Source organism: Temnothorax nylanderi, unplaced genomic scaffold (genome assembly GCF_030848795.1).
Source record: "Temnothorax nylanderi isolate EJ_2023f unplaced genomic scaffold, tnyl_v1.0 TNYL_tig0080_pilon, whole genome shotgun sequence".
Taxonomy (NCBI): Eukaryota; Metazoa; Arthropoda; class Insecta; order Hymenoptera; family Formicidae; genus Temnothorax; species Temnothorax nylanderi.
In genome coordinates this window covers 54,615-72,534 of record NW_027249142.1, presented here as the reverse complement: position 1 = coordinate 72,534, position 17,920 = coordinate 54,615, and the positions used below count along the sequence as shown (strand labels likewise).

Genomic DNA, 17,920 nt, shown 5'->3' with positions numbered 1-17,920 from the left:
ACCGTGGCAGTATCAAGCGTTAGTAATTAATATGCAGGAACGTGCTTTCGAATGTAATTAATTATAGTTGGATTAAATTAACAATGCGCCGGACGTAATTAATACTCCATTGTTCTGTAATCGCTCTGTTGTACTCCATTAATAATTATCGGTTGCGTAACCTCTTGAATGACGCAATATTAAGTGTATAATACCTATGTAACGCTGCGCTTCTTTTTTAACGATGGACAGCTATACATAATAGCTTACTTGTTTAAGTGCAAAAAGTGCAGCCTTTGCGCGAAAAACAATGCATATTCTTTTCGCCTTTGCGCCAATTGGATTGAAAGATTCATCGCGATTAAGCGAAATTGAGAGAACGCCGCGTCGGTTGAAATTTGAGAGTAATTCAAAATCCCGTGAGATTAGCTGGATTTGTTTCAAACCACGTACTTGAAAGCTCGCGGCCCGTAATCATTACATAATTCCACGGTATAACGTGGTTACCTGCGGTGATATATCCGTAATATTAAATCATTCCCTGCGGAATTTTGAACACGGTATCGGACGTTTGATATTTCGTAATACGCAAGCCCACGATTATGCGTGAAATCACGCTTTATAATTTCTATTGGGTATAAATAAAGTTAAGTTTAAACTCCGTATTATCAATCCAGCCATTAACGAACCGGTAATAGGGATAATTTATGCAACAATGTGACATAATATATTTATGAAAGTAAAATCTGTTACTATTATTATGTAAACGCATGTATGTTTACGCGGAAATCCCCCCTATTTTAAAAATATTATATATTTTTTGCTCTTTGTCTTCATTTCTTTAATCTTGGGATAATTATAAATTCTTTTAACGCACGTTTTCAATTAATATTAATGAGAATTATTCATCATTATTCGGGAGATAATTTAGTTTCTGCATTATCTGTCCTATTTCTATGCAATCTCAACTTCGCTTAATTATTTCCGTAATAACATTTTTGACATGTTTGAAAATTACCGTTATATGCAAAAAGGATTCGAGAATGAGATTTATTAATTTTAATAGAATTTTTCAAAAATTCCTTATGGGATATTTTTTAAAATATTTCAATATATTAAAAAGAGTATATATAGTAGTAGAAAAATCTTTTAAATAAATCACTTGTCCCTCATCTTTTTAAATGTCCGTGCGTTCTCCACCTAAGAGAATGCATGCTACTTTCACCCCTTTCGTGACGGAATGCCACCTGTCACGCCAAGAGGAGGACAGCTGACCGAGGAAAGCTCTTCAAATCTAGGGAAACGGATGATATTTGATACCTCGATGTCCCAAAGACCGGGACATGGCCGACGTGTAACCGGAGATACGGCGTGGATTAATTTCTCTCGGACTCACCTTGGGACCTGCAAGTCCAGGCGTGCCCGTCGGGCCGATGGGCCCGATCGGCCCGGGCGGGCCCTTCTCCCCTGGTGCGCCGACCTCGCCCGGAATCCCTTGTCTGCCCTCGTGCCCGGGAAGACCCTCGGCTCCTGGCGGACCGGGTGGTCCCGGCGGTCCAGGTTCACCCGGCTCTCCCTGTTACGTCCCAAGAGCGTTACGTCGTTACGGCTTTTCTCTCCGGCGAGAGCCCTCGACACAAGAGTGTCTCTCGGTACTCGTCGGTTTGTGCCACGGACTGACGGGGGATCGACAAGGGGAAGAGAGAAGAAGGGGGGTTCAAAGAAGAAGGAGAGTCGTATATATGGTGTACGATCTCTCGGGTGAGCATATGAGGAAGGTGAAACAGTAAAAAGAAGTAGATAGCGAGAGAACAAAAGATAGACAGAGCCAAAGAGATAAAGAGTGAGGTAGACGAAGTTAGTAAAGAGTCCAGAGAGAAAGACAGAGAGAAAGACAGAGAGAGAGAGAGAGGGGGGGGGGGAGTATGTGGACTGGCGGGTAGACGCAGGAAAAAGGATGAAAACTCGCGAAAGAATAGTGCATGGAAACGAGAAAGATCTCGGCGCGCGTGCGCGGGGGTACGAGGTTGCTCTTTTGCGCGGATTTATGGTTTCACGATGCGGCGAATAACAACAGCGAGCTACGGAATGATGAACTTTTTACCGTATTATCGTATTACTACTACGCGCCGCTTCGACTACGGCGCGATAAGGCGAGCGAAGAGTTTTCGTTTAGCGCGAGAGAATTTTTCATTATCTCTCTCGTAAGAAGACGCCCAAAGATGCTCGAGGTGTAACCGGATCCCGCGAAGAAACACCTCCGTGATGGTTCTTAGGGTCGTTTCTTTCTTCCATGGATACTTTCGCGCGATCGTTTTCGACGTAATGTAGAAAACTTTCCGACGTGCCGGGAGCCGTTAAAAGACGGTGTCCGTTGGACGGATCCGGAGCTAAAATCGCGGCACGATAAGTTCGAAGGCAATTTTGAAATATCTTTAAGCGAACGAGTTTTATCTTTTCTTCCGCAGTTCCGCAGTTATTGGCACTTATTCCTCAAGTAAAGTAATTTAGCGAAACAGAAAGAGCTAAAGGAAAAGTGAGAGAAGATAAGTTTTGATTATATTCTTAATTAGTTTTAAGTAATAGGATCTTTGTGAAAATGCTTAATTAATTCTCGTTTTTACAGGTTTCATCATTATCGGAAAGAGAAAGCCAACAGCGGATTTCTTGTCGAGAAAATCTGACGAAAGCCGACGTATGTCAGAATTTGTCAATTTTTTTCTAAATTAAATATCTCGATAATAAAATCGTAAATATTTTTAAATTCCTATCGGCTTAAAATTTCGCTGAAATTATCCGGGGGATCAGAATTCTTTTTTTTTTTTAATACTTGGCGCGGCCGCGTTATATGACGGTACGAAAAATATCGCTGTTAGTACGTGTCATATGCGGTCCGCTACGCGTGCTCTCGGGTCAAATATTAATTAGACCCTTCATCAAACGCATTCGGGACGATGAATGCCGCGGTTCGTCGAAGGCCCGGGCTATTGAAACAGCATTTTCCAGCGGCGATGAGACAGCCCGCGTACACGAACGAGCAATTAATTTCTGTCACGACCGGCGAGAGACACATCAGCTGCCGAGCGCGACCACCCCCCGAGAGCAACCACCCCCCGGGAGCAAATGCGCGCGGAGAACACGTGTTTATATATGCGCTCGCGAGAGATAACGGCGGGGAAGACGATAGATGCACGATACGCGTCGCGATTCGACCACATCGAGCGCGCATACACATGCATGCGATCGCGACGCATCCCCGACTGAATGATATGGCCGAGACAAATAACGATGAATCGTCGTTCGGTGCGTATAGCGGGACACCACATACACGCACAATATGGCCAGGCATACACAGAAATGTACGAGCAACGTTTAGAGAAGTCTACGACACGCGGCATGCATTGGGCCAGACGTATCTACACGCACGTACACATATCCCGAGGGCGCAGGTGCCCCGCGGATGAAAACTCAACCGGAATGGCCCGACGAGACGCGTTTTCGGAGATATACGCGGTCGTCGCGGGCATTTTGCGTGGGGGCAACATGTTTCATGGTTTTGGAGCGAAAAAAACAGAGAGAGAAGGTAGAATAACTTCGGCGCAGCCTATTTTTCAATTTCTCTCCCGCATACGCCGGAACCGATAGGAGGCCTGAGGCACCGAGAGCCGTAATTAAACAGGTCTGAATATTCATGCAAATATGAGAACTCCGTCATATCGAAAGATGATTAAATTTTTCCATGTTGTTATAAAAGTGAATTAAAAATTTACATATGAAATGATACGGCGTGCTATTAAATATTTTTAGAGAAATTCAGTTGCGTAAAGTCCTTTTGTGTGTGTGTGCTTGATTCTAATATAATAAATATCATTTCTCGATGGACTACGCTAGTCGATACGACTAATTAAACTGGCGTAAAATATTTCTTTTAACTTCGCTTTCGCGGAATCTTCCGTGAAAAAGGGAGAAGGGATGAAAAACGACAAACTTCTCGCATCTCATGAATACTTACAATTAAACGTAACGAGGTTCTTTAACGGGATAATTAACTGCAGTTAGCGTTTCATTATTGAATCCTCGAACGTAGCTCTAGCTGTAACGTCGCTGGAGAAAGGGAATTTAGCTCATTATGGTTAACCGCCTCTCCCAATATTCCCGTGGTTGCGCTATTGTCATTTATTATTTGTGTTACCCTTATGCATTACCACTGCCATTGTGTCAGGCGCTCGTGTATTTTCATGTAAATATATTACAACGCGCCTGTATCTTCAAAAGCATGTCTGTAATTCTGTATCGATGCTCGCAATCGCGTCCCGCAATTCTCGAAATAGGTCAGGCGCGCTTCTCTTCTAGCAGTGCACCTGTCGAAGCAGCATCTTCGAAATGAGCATTGTTATCTCCAAATCGACTCTCGGTGCAAATCGCCTCTGACATTCTTTTCCTTCGCTGCTACTCTTTTTTTAATAACGCGCGCGATCCGATAATCGGGATATAATCGTGTCTCGCGAGTACATTGAATATTCGAGTTACGGTTGACCAACGCCCGCCGGAGGACCAGCAGTTACTCATTCATTCCCGACAGCTACATCAATACACCATCATCGTGCGATCATGCGACTGCGATACGATCACAGGCAAAGTCTACGGATACCACCTACGCGCTTTTAAGTCGCCCGCGCATTCATCCAGCGGGTGGATGGACACACACACACGCGCATCGCACACCCGCATGCGTAGGTGGGTAGCGCACACACGCGCATCGCACTACGCCACAGAGAGAAAACAGGATAGACTGCAGATGTTACAAAATAGTATCATGCAACGCACGCACGCACGCACGCGCCCCGTGTGTTGCGGAGGCGCGCGTGCGATTTTCGCATCGGCATGCGGGACGAATGCGGCGGGGTCGTGCATTTTTTACTCGCGCCTTATGTGCGCCAGCGTAGCGCGGCACACCGTTGCCCCCTTTTTTTCCTCCTCTTTTTTTTCGCACACGCGCGTTTCCGCCAGGATTTTTTCGCGGCTACACGACCACGTAATCCGCGCCTCTCTCGCGTAAAATTCCCTCTCTCGCGGAGGCGTTCGTGAATTTCGGACGTTATTTTTTTTCCCTCTATGGTTTTTTTTAGTATTGACATCTTGCCTACGTGTCGCGTCGAATGCGAAACTCAATCATTATGAAGATTTAGTCGAAAAATATCGTTGATAATAATTTTGAATATTCTACCAAGTTAAACTCGAAAGTTTTGTCATTATCAGTATTTGTTTTATCAAAATCTTGTAATTCTAGTTTCACTTATTATTATTATTATAAATATCTTGTATGCATATAATGTTTCTATAAAAATAGATAATTTGATAATCGCAAAGACTTATCACAGACATCGTGTACAAAATTTCAAATAAAAGATCTTCAAAAAATTCTGAAAGATCTGAATTTCTTTCATCGTAAAATTTAAGTTGGAAATTCCTACGTCGGCGTAACCGAATAGCTGAAAATTCTTCGACTGTAAATTTGACTCTGAAAATGTCTACGTTGTAAAACTAATTCTAAAAATCTTCCTTCGGAATTTGATAAAGCGATGCGTCTCGAGCAACGACGGGGACGATATCCCCTTTGAAACTCAAACGGCGCTCGTGGAAGCCGCCGCCGTTGTGTCAAGTCAAAGCACTAGCGCGGAGTGGATGTATGAAATGTGCGAGGAGAGGCCGGCCTCATCTCTTACTCTGAAAGAGTATAGGATATCGCGCTGTGTGTGCTGGCACTCCACTACCGGCCGCCTCTTCGATCTTTCGAGTCGAATACGAATTCGACACCGAGACTGGCAGCCGAGAGAGGCTGTGTGTCTGCCTTTCGCGAGAGGATTTGCATTCGCCCGAGTGGTGGAATACCGCGAGACGGCAAAGACGGCGGCTTCCCTCCGCGGATTTTCGAGCGGTCTTTCCTTACGGCGTATCTCGGGACAATCGATTGCCGGGATGGTATACGAGGCGCGCGGTAACTTGTACACGACCCCCGATAGAAGAGAGTAGAGTAGAGAGAAAGAGAGAGGGAGATGGGGTATCGAAAGAATGGAGGTATCGAACCGTAAAGTAAAAGGGTACGTTGTAAGAGTCTAGCGAACCTCGCAAATGTTCGATATGGCGCGAGCACAGCGGGATGTGATTCGACCAGAGTTACAACTGCTTCGAAACTTCCTTCCGCCGTGTTCGCGCCTCGATTCGTTCCCTCTCGATCGAACGGTGCTCGGCATGAAGCCGCCGCGTCGACCGCGACAAAATTCCGCCGTGCGATTAAGGGACCGGACATAGACAGGCGCGCGCTCGGTATCGGTTATCCGACCGATAAATAAATCCTCCCGACAACTTCCGGTTGTCGCGACAGCGGGGCGAGAACTAAGTTTGCAATCTCGGCGAAAGGGAGAATTAAATCGCCCCGGGATTCCTTCGAGGTGGGCAAACTTTTGCAACTTCTTTCCGGCGCGACAGCTCGTTTCAACGGCGCGTTTTCTACTTTCACCAGCGAATTTAGAATGATCCCGTGGTGTTTAAGTGTTCTCGAGAAAGTATGAATAAACAAAAGGTAAGTTTTAAAGATATTCAAATAATTCATTCATCTGCGGCATTTCCTCCCGTTTTTTTTTTTTTAATTTAAATATCTCCAAGTAACTTAAAAAATTTAACGTGTCTTGGAAATAACAGTTGCAATACGACATTCACGAAAATAATAACGAGCGATTGACATATCTTAGATTTATAAAAATTTTAAAAATAAAATTTATCTTCTAAAAAAGCCGAAGTGTACCGCAAAATTCGAATCGAGCACCATTCGTCGAGGGATCGACGAAAAGGGGAAGGAAATGGGGGAACTCCCGAAAAGCAGGCGCACTTACTTTCAGTGGTATGATGTTCTGCGCTGAGATATTAACCCCTTTCTCCTGAAGATCCTAAAAGTAGGTCAATACTACGGGTAAAAAACCAAATCGCTACAAGACAAAAACGGGGGGGGGGGGACGATTTTCGGTACCGGGCGGGAAGCGTATCGGGGAATTCATATCTTTTTTTATCAGGGGTTGAGTGGAGGAGGGTACGGGTTCTCGTATCTCACTGCTCTTCCGAATCCAAGGCATGCCCAGAGATATACCTAAATACTGTAACTTAAAGTAAACACCATTACCAACCAAAAACCAAAGTGAAAAAGTGCGTCGCCGATGGCCGTTCGTTCAGCAGTCTCTCATTATCGTTCAATCACGATCAACAAATAAATTATCTCGCATGATATACTTATCGCAATTATTTTATCCTACGTATGTATTAAAACAAATTCGGGATCGACAGAGACAAGAGAGGCCCCGAATCGACGATGGAGCATCGACGACGCACTTCGTTTCATATAAACCAACGAGAGAACGCTACACCGAAAGCACCGCACGAGGCAACGACTAGCTAAAGAACAACTGGACGACGAGAGATCCGGCCTGTCGCGCATCCGGGATGTATATGCGACGGCGCGCGGACACAAAAATAACTGACATACAGGTGGTACAACAGGGGATGAACGGTGGGGAAAGTGGGGACAGCGGACGGGGGATGAAAAGAAGAAGAGAAGAAGCGACGACTACGGCAGTGTTGGACAATGACGAGATGACGGGTGAGAAACAGCGGGGAGAGACGATTGAGGGGATTGGAGGATGTCCGTCCGGATCGCGACACCGAGAAGCGTGTCGCGCCTTCCGAGGAGGAGGAGGCCGGTTTACCTTGAGGGCGACGATTTCCGCGTAGCCGAGCGTCCCGCCGCGGAGCGTCGTCACCGACCTCTTTAACCCCAATCCCTGTGCATTGACCCGTAGGCGAGAAAAAAGGCAAGGTTTATTTATTTACTCTCGTACTGCGATGTCGCGTCGCTGTTGGCTGTTGGCGATCGACGCGTCGAACGGGCGCGAACGAGCGCGAAACAGATTTTGCGTGAAATTCGTTTTTTACGAATTCAGGCGCGGAGTCCACGTGCGGGAAAGAGGCGCGACGAGACGCCAGAGATTGACGTGATTCTTCTTTTCTCGCGCCTGTCGTTCACACCGGTTAAGGCAATCACGCCGATTTTGCGCCGCCGTCTGCATTTTGACGGATGGCGTGCGACGGAATGAACGTAGATTAGTGCGCGATAACTGACGCGATTTTTTTCTCGAACGATGATCTTCATCCTGCCGTTATTTAATCAGGGAACGGGCACCTAGGGTGATTTTTACACCCCAGTATCAAAAACATTAAGCTCACGATAATATTTTAATGCGCTTCTTTCATTTTTAAATATTTTTTTTGTTTCTCTTTACTTTTTTTTTTCCAGAAAATGTTGAGTAAACTTACTTACATATTGTCCTCAAATACTAATAAATTTTAGAACAATAAAAATACGATATGTAATTAATAACAATGACTTTTAATTGGAGTGTAAAAATCACCAGTTGACCATTTATGCAAAAAAAGGGGCGACCGTTCCCGGGTTAATTGGCAAATGTTTACACTGTACGAGCGCCGCGATACGATAAAACGGTAAAAATCGTTTTCTTTCGTACAGCAAATGCATAAAATAAAGTATCACTTTCGACTAATTTAATTTACAGAACTTCTAAAAGCATCTAATTATGTACTCGAAAATAAAATTAATTATCGCTTCCTAATGACTACTTTAATATCCAAAACCTGTATCTGTTGATTAATCTGGAATCAATTTTTGTCTTTAGGCAAAAACATAGAAAAGTATGAATAATCATCGAATTGTGATGATCTCTTTTCAGCCGTCAATCGTCTTCTGGGCTTCGTCGCACGCGGACTCCGCGTGTGATGTGCTCGTCGTCGCGCGGCAAACGCACACCGATCGATACACCGGGCGCGCTTGTTGCACGCTGGATCGAGAGAACACGGAGCTCCGGTGATTTCGCCCTGGACACGAGCGTATGCATATGCATGTGCACGGACGAACGCGTCGTGCACGCATCGTCGTCCTCGCAATAAAATCAACGGACGGTCGCTCGATTTCCAGGGCGAAGCTGGCTAGATTCTCGAACGCGAGACGAGACGACAGGAGGAAGTGCCCTCTTGTCGTACATGACACTTGGTGAAAGAAATCGCGCGCGATCGACGACGCGCGCAAGTGCGCTCGAGCGGAATGAAGAAGCGTACTCCTCGACCTAAAAAAAAAGCGACGGGGGGTTAAATAAAATGTTGGGTCTTTTACCCTCACGGGCGCGCGCGCGGAATCGCGGATTGCCGCGCGAAATGTTATTTCAGGTGCTTTGACGATTTTACAAATCTCGCTTTCGCGCGAGAGCTGAGATTTAATTATCACGGATAAACGCGGTGGGCGAATTAGGCCAGCCGGAGAGCCTCGGTTATATGATTTCCCAGAGGATTCGTATATAAAAGAGTCCTCGTTCCACTCCGGATCGTTCCAAAGGGAGCTTTCCCTGTGCGTGACACTAATTTCTTTGCATCGACTCGCTCCCGATACTTTGTGAAATTCCTCGGGCTGAAATCACGAAATCCGCGTAATTTATTCGATTAACCGTCGGTCTTTTGACGCTTCACGGCGACGCGATCGAGAAGACGTTAATAACGTTCCCGCTCGAGTGCACTTTTACCACGTAAAATGAGATTTGCAGCTTTACGCGCGATGAAAATATCGTTTTATTTCTTCCGCCCGCGCACCCCCTCCGCCATCCCTTCAGGATTTATCCCGTATTCTTCTCGCCTCTTTCTCTCTCCGCTCTGTGCGTCGGCCGCGCCGGCGATACACACGTCCCGTGATACACACGGGGCTTTACGAGATTGCTCTCTGAAGGACAGCGGAGGCTGTAAGGTGAGAAATGAGAGAGCGCGGGGGCACGCATTTTCGCGTTACGAGTGCGCCGGCGGATATTGCTTTATTCCGCGCCAGATAGCGTAGCTTAGATACCTTCACTGCGGACAAGACGTCGAATCCGGGGCTGCCCAGCTCGCCCTTCTGCCCTTTGTCACCGGGTCGGCCCTGCGAACAAAGGGATGCTGTGTATTACGTGGAGTAATAACGATGAAATGAACAAGCTTTTTCCGAATGAGCGTCTCCTCTCTGTTATATCATAACTGTACAGCGATCAAATATCTCACGGCTCTTGTTGAGCATTACCTCTCTAATTTGTAAACCAGCTAACTCCGAGAGAAAGTTGGAATTTTTTTCGAGATTTATACGCGATTCTGTGCAATATTTTGAAAGAATTTTATTATCTACTTTTATCTTTTGATCTGCTAAAAATGTTAGAACGATGCGCCGGGATTTCGTTTTCATATCAACTTTGCGTATTGAATCATTATGAAAGCACTTTCAGCTTTAATTAAGAATTCTGGCGCTCTCGTTCCCTTTCAAAAATACCCAATAGCGTAGAGCTCAAATTGTCTGTACGGAGATTCTGCGATTATTAAGATTAAATTAAAGGAGATTTCCTTCCAAGTAATTTGCGTTTCTAAAATTTACGAAGAAGATGCGTGTACGAGTTCTCGAACTTTAATCTCGTTGCAATTATTCTTCATAATAACATACACGTAACTAGTTCTCAGCTACTTTAATTTCACGCAACATAATTAGTCTTTAACTATTTCAACTTCACAAACATAATTACTTATATCGATGCAAAGTCGACAGATATAAATGCTCGCTATATAATTCATGCCAATAGATTAGAAAGCAACAAATTATACCTCTCTTATTCACCTCTCTAACAAATGGGAAAAAAATAAAATTATTAGACGAATTAGAAGACAAATAAAAAAAAAGATAGGTAAATTTAAATCAAATCGCATATATTTTTATACTGTATAAAATGCAATAGGATCAGATTTAATCTACAAAGGTGCTGTACTGGAGAGGGGAGGAGAGTATTCGATCAAAAAAGCCTGAAGCATTCTATTTCACTCTGGACGCGGTTTATTCAGATCCATTTCTGCGTACTGTATCAATGCACGAGAACCACCATTATCGTGCGGCGTGAGTAACCTTCGCGACGTATCTCGGCGAAGAGAACGCAGACCCGCATAAAATTTCGGACTCCGCAAACCTGCGGACACACCCGAGGGAGATTCAACGATTACGCGATTCAACGAGGGTTAAAATCGCGATTTAATATTTCGCCCGGGTACGTAGGTCGCGGCGCAGGATAGCGCGGTTGTAAATTTCCAAGAAGATAAACCTGTGTGTGTTTGCGCGGCGGATCCTTGCCCCCGGAGTAGCGAGTAGAGAGTAAACTCCGCGATCCCGAGGCAAATTGCGGAGTCACCGCTACCGCTGTAACCCGCGCGCTATGACTATTTGCACGAAATCCGATATAAACGCCGGATTCGTTATTCGAATCTCGGAATACCCTTAGTACGGATCCGCGCCGGGTATTGGTCGCCCGGCGACTGTGTACACACTCGTTTGCCACACTCGTTTAAAAAGAAAACGCCGGGCCGGGCAAAGAGAGGAACGCGAGGGAAGGAGCCGATCGTGCGGGTCCTTTCTTCCCGGCCATCGACAGAACAAACAACTCGCGATATTTGCAATGCACTTATTGCTCTCTCCCTCTCTCTCCCTCCCTCCCTCCCTCCCTCCCTCCCTTCCTTCCTCTCTCTCTCTTTCAATCGCGCACGTACTCGGTCTTTTCTTCTCGGACACATTTCCTCGCTATCTGTTTGCTCTGTCGTTTGTACCTTACCGCCACCGAGATCCAGTCACGTCAGTGTCCTACCACACAACACGGTTCCTCATGTATACGAAACCATCGTCCGTGAATTCTTCGAAACGGATTGTTCTTTAATGAAAATTTTATCGGACACAATCTTTTTTCACAATCTTACCACCCGGTGCCCTGGTGACTGCGTGTCTCAAATTATGACAATTCAATTAAAGTCCACTCGAGATCGAGATTAAAAAATTACATTTTCTTATCTAGTCGCCCGCATCGCGAAAACACTTATTAGCGTGTCGTCAACCTTCTTAATTTATCACGTAGCGTCAGTAATTAAAGGAAATAGCAGTAATTCCGCGACATCCTGCGCGAGATCAAACGTATACGCGACACACCGCCGAGCACGTGTGTGTACACGAATAGACAGAGGCTGCTCTCTATACGGCAAGGCAAACTAGGTGGCCGCAAAGGGCCACCGACGCGCATACAAGGGCCTGTCATGCGAAAAGACTTTGCGTGTCACGAGGACCTTGCATAACCGAGAGAGTCACGCATATATATACGAGGATGTATGTGCGGAGATTATAATACAAGGACCCCGTCGTGTAACCAGCACGAGCATCTGCAAGCATCTCTCGTGTGCCGGGATGGGTCGTCGAAGTGAACACGCAGACTATGGAACTTCTATGTCCTAATACGCGAATTTAGTTAATAATAACGTATTCCGTTAGATGATGGTTCTCATCTTACCTCTCTCGAATACAGATCTGGTTTCGTCGAAAGCGCAATAACGTATCGCATATCCGCAATCGATTTGCGTGTGCAACGGCTAGACGGATGTATAATAGGACGGCGAAATAAGGAACGATCAATCTATGCTCGCGTCAATCCGATTTCCGTGTCTGTTTCCTCGAAGAGACACGTCGCCATTATCTATGTATAGACTGTTATACATTTATGGATAAGCGAAAGGCGAGTGACAAAGAACGGCCGTTTGCGTGTCGCGACTTTGCACGTCTTACGTCCGTAGCGCGAAAAAAAGGTGATGGCAGGCCAGGTGACGAATAGGTTCGAACGATGAATCGGATTGGAGTTAAAAAAAATCGCATCTCGGAGAAAATATAACGATCGTGCGCAGACGAGTACCTAACTGCTTCCCAACGAACAGCGGAGTTAATAGAGTAAGTGAGTGCAAGTGAGTGAGCAAATCTTCAATTTAAAATCCGATTCATCTTCCAATCCTATTCGCGACCGCCGCCGCTACAACCGCGAATAAGGATATAGAGTTGTCTTAATAAATCACGATAACTCGAACTACGGAGTGCTGGCATGTTAAAAAAAATACAATGTGAATTTGTATACTGGATGAATAAATATAATAAATTACATTTATTTGCCGAGAGCTGAATAATTTGATTTATTAACCCTACGATAACGACGTTGTACAGCGCAATAACGGTAACGTCGCTCTTGCAACGTTTTGTTTCCTTTTATAACAAAGCTCTTCTCGCTGCGTAAATATATTCACAGGTAAGTGGAATTAACGGTAATCTTCTCCAATATTTTTTTACTTGAAAAAGTTGCCTGTAGCTAAAAAGTCGACGTCTGTCTGTAAACCCGTAGATTATTACTGCAACTTTAAAATACTTTATATTGTTTATCAATACGCGCTATGCATTGTATTAGAATTCTAGAGAATACTTTGTTTAACCATTTTTTTCAGACCATCAAAGCAACAATAAGACGATGATCCTCTCGATTAATCGTATTTTCGTAGTTCGTATCCGTATAAATGTCAGCACAAAATATCTGCATCGAATAATGTTCTATTTGATTTTGAATTTCGATATGTTTTTATTCGCATTGCCTGCGTTTGATCCGTGCCCGTCAAAAACCGAGTCTGATAGCGAAATGCATGATATATACCGAATGTATATATATATCACTTATATGATTGATCATCCTGCATTTTTGCGGCTAATTCGTTCAACATACGTCAGCTGCTCCGAACAAGAGACTCGAGAAAAAGTGTGCCAGAACAAGATGAGCCCGAAGCGATTGGTATATGAACGCGTTCCCGTTCGTGTAATCATTGATTGCGACTCGAATACTGATCGAGCTGTATCTCGAAATATCAAGACTAAATATCGTACTCCGATTTCTACTGAAATACGACCAGAAGTAGACCGGAAAAGTTTCATCTTTTAGGAACAGCTGCGTTTGACGGAAACTCGATATCAAAATTCTCGCTCTCCTTACTCTCTCTCTCTCTCTCTTTCTCTCGTATCATTATCTTACGTCTGTCATTTCGAGCGTTCGATTTCATTGCTTTTTTGATCTTCTCCGACGACGTCCCTTCGTCACCGGGACGCGTGACTTCATAAAATAAAGTACTTATTTAACTAAATCGATTGGGAAGAAAGAGAGAGGTACGTTATTTAAATAAACTGTCGCTCTCGTATTTGAGAACAGTAATATAGATGCTCTCAAAATGTCTTAAGTGACCTCGTTTCGCACCTGTGCAATTAGGACAGAAAATTTAGATAAGACATCTAAATTTATATCGTATTGATTAAAATATATACGAACAATCGGCAGTTATCGACAATTCAGTCAAGCAAAAAATTTCATGGATATCATCTATATTTAATTGCGAGCTGATTGTCTCGCAGTTTCTAGTGTTTGTTTTTGTACCGATCGACTTCGTGAAATTAAAATGTTTAAAATATCATAAATTTAATGCAGCCTGGACATATTTACGTGATCGCAATAAAAAGAGAAGAAATTATCGGATTTATTACGATGACACCTCGCGCAGGTATAAATTTCGATAAAACAGGTTCCTCGCCGCACGAGATACATTATGATTAAAGCTCTCTCACGCCCATAACCATTATTCTATCAAATAATGTTATTCTCAGAACGTTAAGCGTTCGCGAAATAAAATATTGCCTCTCGCGTTTTTTACGAAGCAATTAATTTCGCACGCTTCGTAACGCCATGACGAAAATTAAAATGGTAAATTATGCGGCGAACTTACCGGATCACCTTTGGGCCCGTCCAAGCCGATAGGTCCCTGAAAGAACACCGCCAGTGAGTGCCAGTCGTCGCTCACGCGTCCGTAACGACGAACGAAGAAAAGTGAAAAATTGCGTGCGGGCCGAGCGAGCCCTTGGAAATATTCATTCCTTGTGTATGTAACATGTAATAAACACGGGCGAGCGCGACAAACCAGAACCGATGATGAGTCGTTATGCTTCCAGGCGCGACAAAAGTGCATTCGCATGATCCTGTCTGTGATATGGCGCGTACATTTGCGACGAAGCGAGAAACGCGAGGAAGCGCTGTTAATAGAAATTTTATTCGGCACACGTGAATGTTTAATTTTGCGCAGCTTCGTTCCTGATGGGGCAACTTTCATATTTGATGCCGGGTCATATCTCGAAATTGGTGTTTCGCCGTGGCGCCAATTTTTACACGGAATTTCTTTCGATATCGTTGCTACCGTGATTAATCAGATTCGACAGATAAATGTCAGTTATTTCTGTATCTAATTTACATATTTTTGATTACCGGCAATTTAAATAAGAGGAAACGCACAACATTCTTCATCAATTAAGCGAATTTTATAAATTGTGTATTCAACATTGTAAAAGATTAATTTCCCGCGAGAGAATTTGACTTTCCGACGCGATCTAAATTTTATTAAAACGAACATTTCGCAAAGTACTTCTCGAGATATTCATTTCGTCCACGGATAGATTGATCTCCATTCGGCAATTACAGCTTCGTCGAAAGGATAACTTGATACTTAGTAAGTCGGAAACGTTGATAGGCGGCTCAAAATTGCCAGCAATTAAAACGAGGAGTGATACTCGGAGCGAAGAATGCAATTAACCCGGTTCCTCGACGCGTATAACAGTTGCACCTTCAGTCGTCAAAGCGACGCGCGCGATACAATGATGGAAGCGAGAATGCCGAAGTACGATTTCGTGCTTCGATCGCGCGTACGAATCGCGCTGATGCACGATAAAAAAAAAGAGAATAAAAAATCCAGATGAATAGCTTACAATCGAGAGCCGGAAGAGGATCCAGATCGAGAGACAGCTCGCGGATAAAGAAGCGGGTCAAACGAGCAAAAATCGCACATCAGCGGGCTACATGATACGCATTAATGGCACTTAATGACTGTTATGTTTGATGCACATAGTGTGGTGAGAGTCCGTGGTGTTTGAGAGACAGAGTGACAGCGAGAAAGAGACAGGCAGAGAAACACGGAGAGACGATAATGCAAATGTGGAGGATATGAGACAGACAGACGTACACAGACAGAGATAGAAGCGAGAAGGAGTGTACTTCAGAAAGAAAATAAAAAATAATATACCGGAAAACCGTTCTTGCCCGGCGTCCCGGCCACACCCTGTAAGAAGGGGTATAAAAAATTAAAAACTCGTTTACACGAGAAGGCAGGAGAGGGAGAGAGGTGGGGGGATTTACTTAGGGTACTCTCTCGCGCGCATGCAAAAGCGATTATTTCGCGGGCCGGCCGATCGTGCCCGCGATATTATCGGCCCCAGTCCCGTATGTACTATATATACGTGTATGTGTGTATACGATCCCGGCTGTAAGGATCCGTATACACTGCCGCCCGCCGATAATTATTCCGGCCAATTAGATATTCCACGGGCGTATAAGCACGCGCGCACGCACACTAGTTGATGCCGATCCATTCCCTCCCCGTTCTCCCGGTGTTCCGCCAATCCGATCTTTGATTACGCGACGATGCGCTCGCTCGATCGGCAATCGCGAGGGAAATCCGATCGCGCGCCTCTGGAACACCCACGATGCTGCGCAGCCGAAGAGAGAACCTGCTCGTCGCGACGGGCGAACAAAATTTCGACGTCGATTATTAAGTTCGACAGATAACGATCCGGGGCTCTTTAAATTCCATTATTTCTTATAATTTTGAAATTCAATTCGGCGGACGATAGGTCGGGAAATAAAAAAATAAACACAAGATTTGGCAATAAATCAAATTTAAGGAGAGAATAATAGCCTTTGAGTTTTGTATTAGGATCGAAAATGTGAATAAGTTGTTGTATGTAACGTATAACTTTGCAACTAATTAATTACTCCTTGACGTAATGTAAGTTGGTATCGCGCGAGTGAGATTAATTTGTTTCTCCACAACGTTATGTTGTAACTTCAGGATTTTAATCGCCGAGTCATCCGGCATCGATATTTCTTTATAAAATGCAACTGGCAGGAAAGTGCCAATTAAATACCAAATAAGCTCTTTCTGCAACTGGAATGTAGCTTTATTTTTGATCCGGCGTAATTACGCGAGAAAGTTTTCGATAATGCTCGTGTTGAATTAAAGACACCGCCCGCAGGAGCAGTCTAACAAACTTCTACTTTTCCTTAATAGGAGGAAGAAAAATTGATTTCTCTTGAAGTTTATAGCGTACACCATGATTAATACACGGTCGCTCTCAGCTCGTTTCTTTAAAACTTTATAGTTTTGGACCGTCTTCGCGGGAGTGTGACTTCAATTCTCCTTGTACCGGTCGCGCGTGTGCGCGAGTCTCGCAAAAAAGCGCGTACTGCTTACATTAGTCACCGCTCAGTGTACTTAGTCTCGAGTCCAGAAAACAGGGGGACAGGGGGAGTAATATAACGCGTACCGTTAACTACTACTTCATGCATGGAGCTGCTGATGCACTCCCTAATAAACACACTCGCGCACACACACAACTGCACGTGCGATGTATCAGTGCACTAATACCGTATGTGTATATATACGGCGTGCTCTTCGCACGATACCGAAGCATCAGCACGAAGGTACTCACCGGCGCACCGGGCTCCCCGGGATCGCCCTTCTTCCCTTTCTTGCCCCTCTTTCCGGGTGGACCCGGCTCACCGGGTGGACCTGAAACACGAACAATGAAACTATTAAGTCGACGAACTATATATAATACCTGAAATACTTCCCATTCTCTTTTAGCAATAGAATGGCAAGTGAAGTTTCGGTTTTCTTGTTGTCGAACAAGAAAAATGTATAAAATGTATACTAGGGATAGATATTTCAACTTGTCTCACAACTACGTTAAAGAACCGAGCTTGTGTAAGTCTTTAAACAAGTCGTTTGGCTGCCCGATTTAAGCAAGCTATCCATCTCGCGTGTTTCACGCTTCAAGGTGTACAAAGTGTACAAAAATTTCCTGGTATTCGAAACTGCAATTATT

General features: G+C 44.4%; 1 protein-coding gene across 1 annotated transcript in view; it reads right to left on the bottom strand.

The window, feature by feature from the left end:
* The window catches only part of LOC139774385 (uncharacterized), a gene marked incomplete at its 5' end in the record, with an annotated part of 48,119 nt that extends 30,515 nt beyond the window's left edge, over positions 1-17,604 (bottom strand). Inside the window, 6 exons of the mRNA XM_071709619.1 lie at positions 1,376-1,555; positions 7,737-7,824; positions 9,933-10,003; positions 14,716-14,751; positions 16,060-16,095; positions 17,525-17,604. Of these exons, the coding sequence (XP_071565720.1) occupies positions 1,376-1,555; positions 7,737-7,824; positions 9,933-10,003; positions 14,716-14,751; positions 16,060-16,095; positions 17,525-17,604 (491 nt within the window). The remainder of the gene's footprint in view (positions 1-1,375; positions 1,556-7,736; positions 7,825-9,932; positions 10,004-14,715; positions 14,752-16,059; positions 16,096-17,524) is intronic.
* Positions 17,605-17,920: the final 316 nt, after the last annotated feature.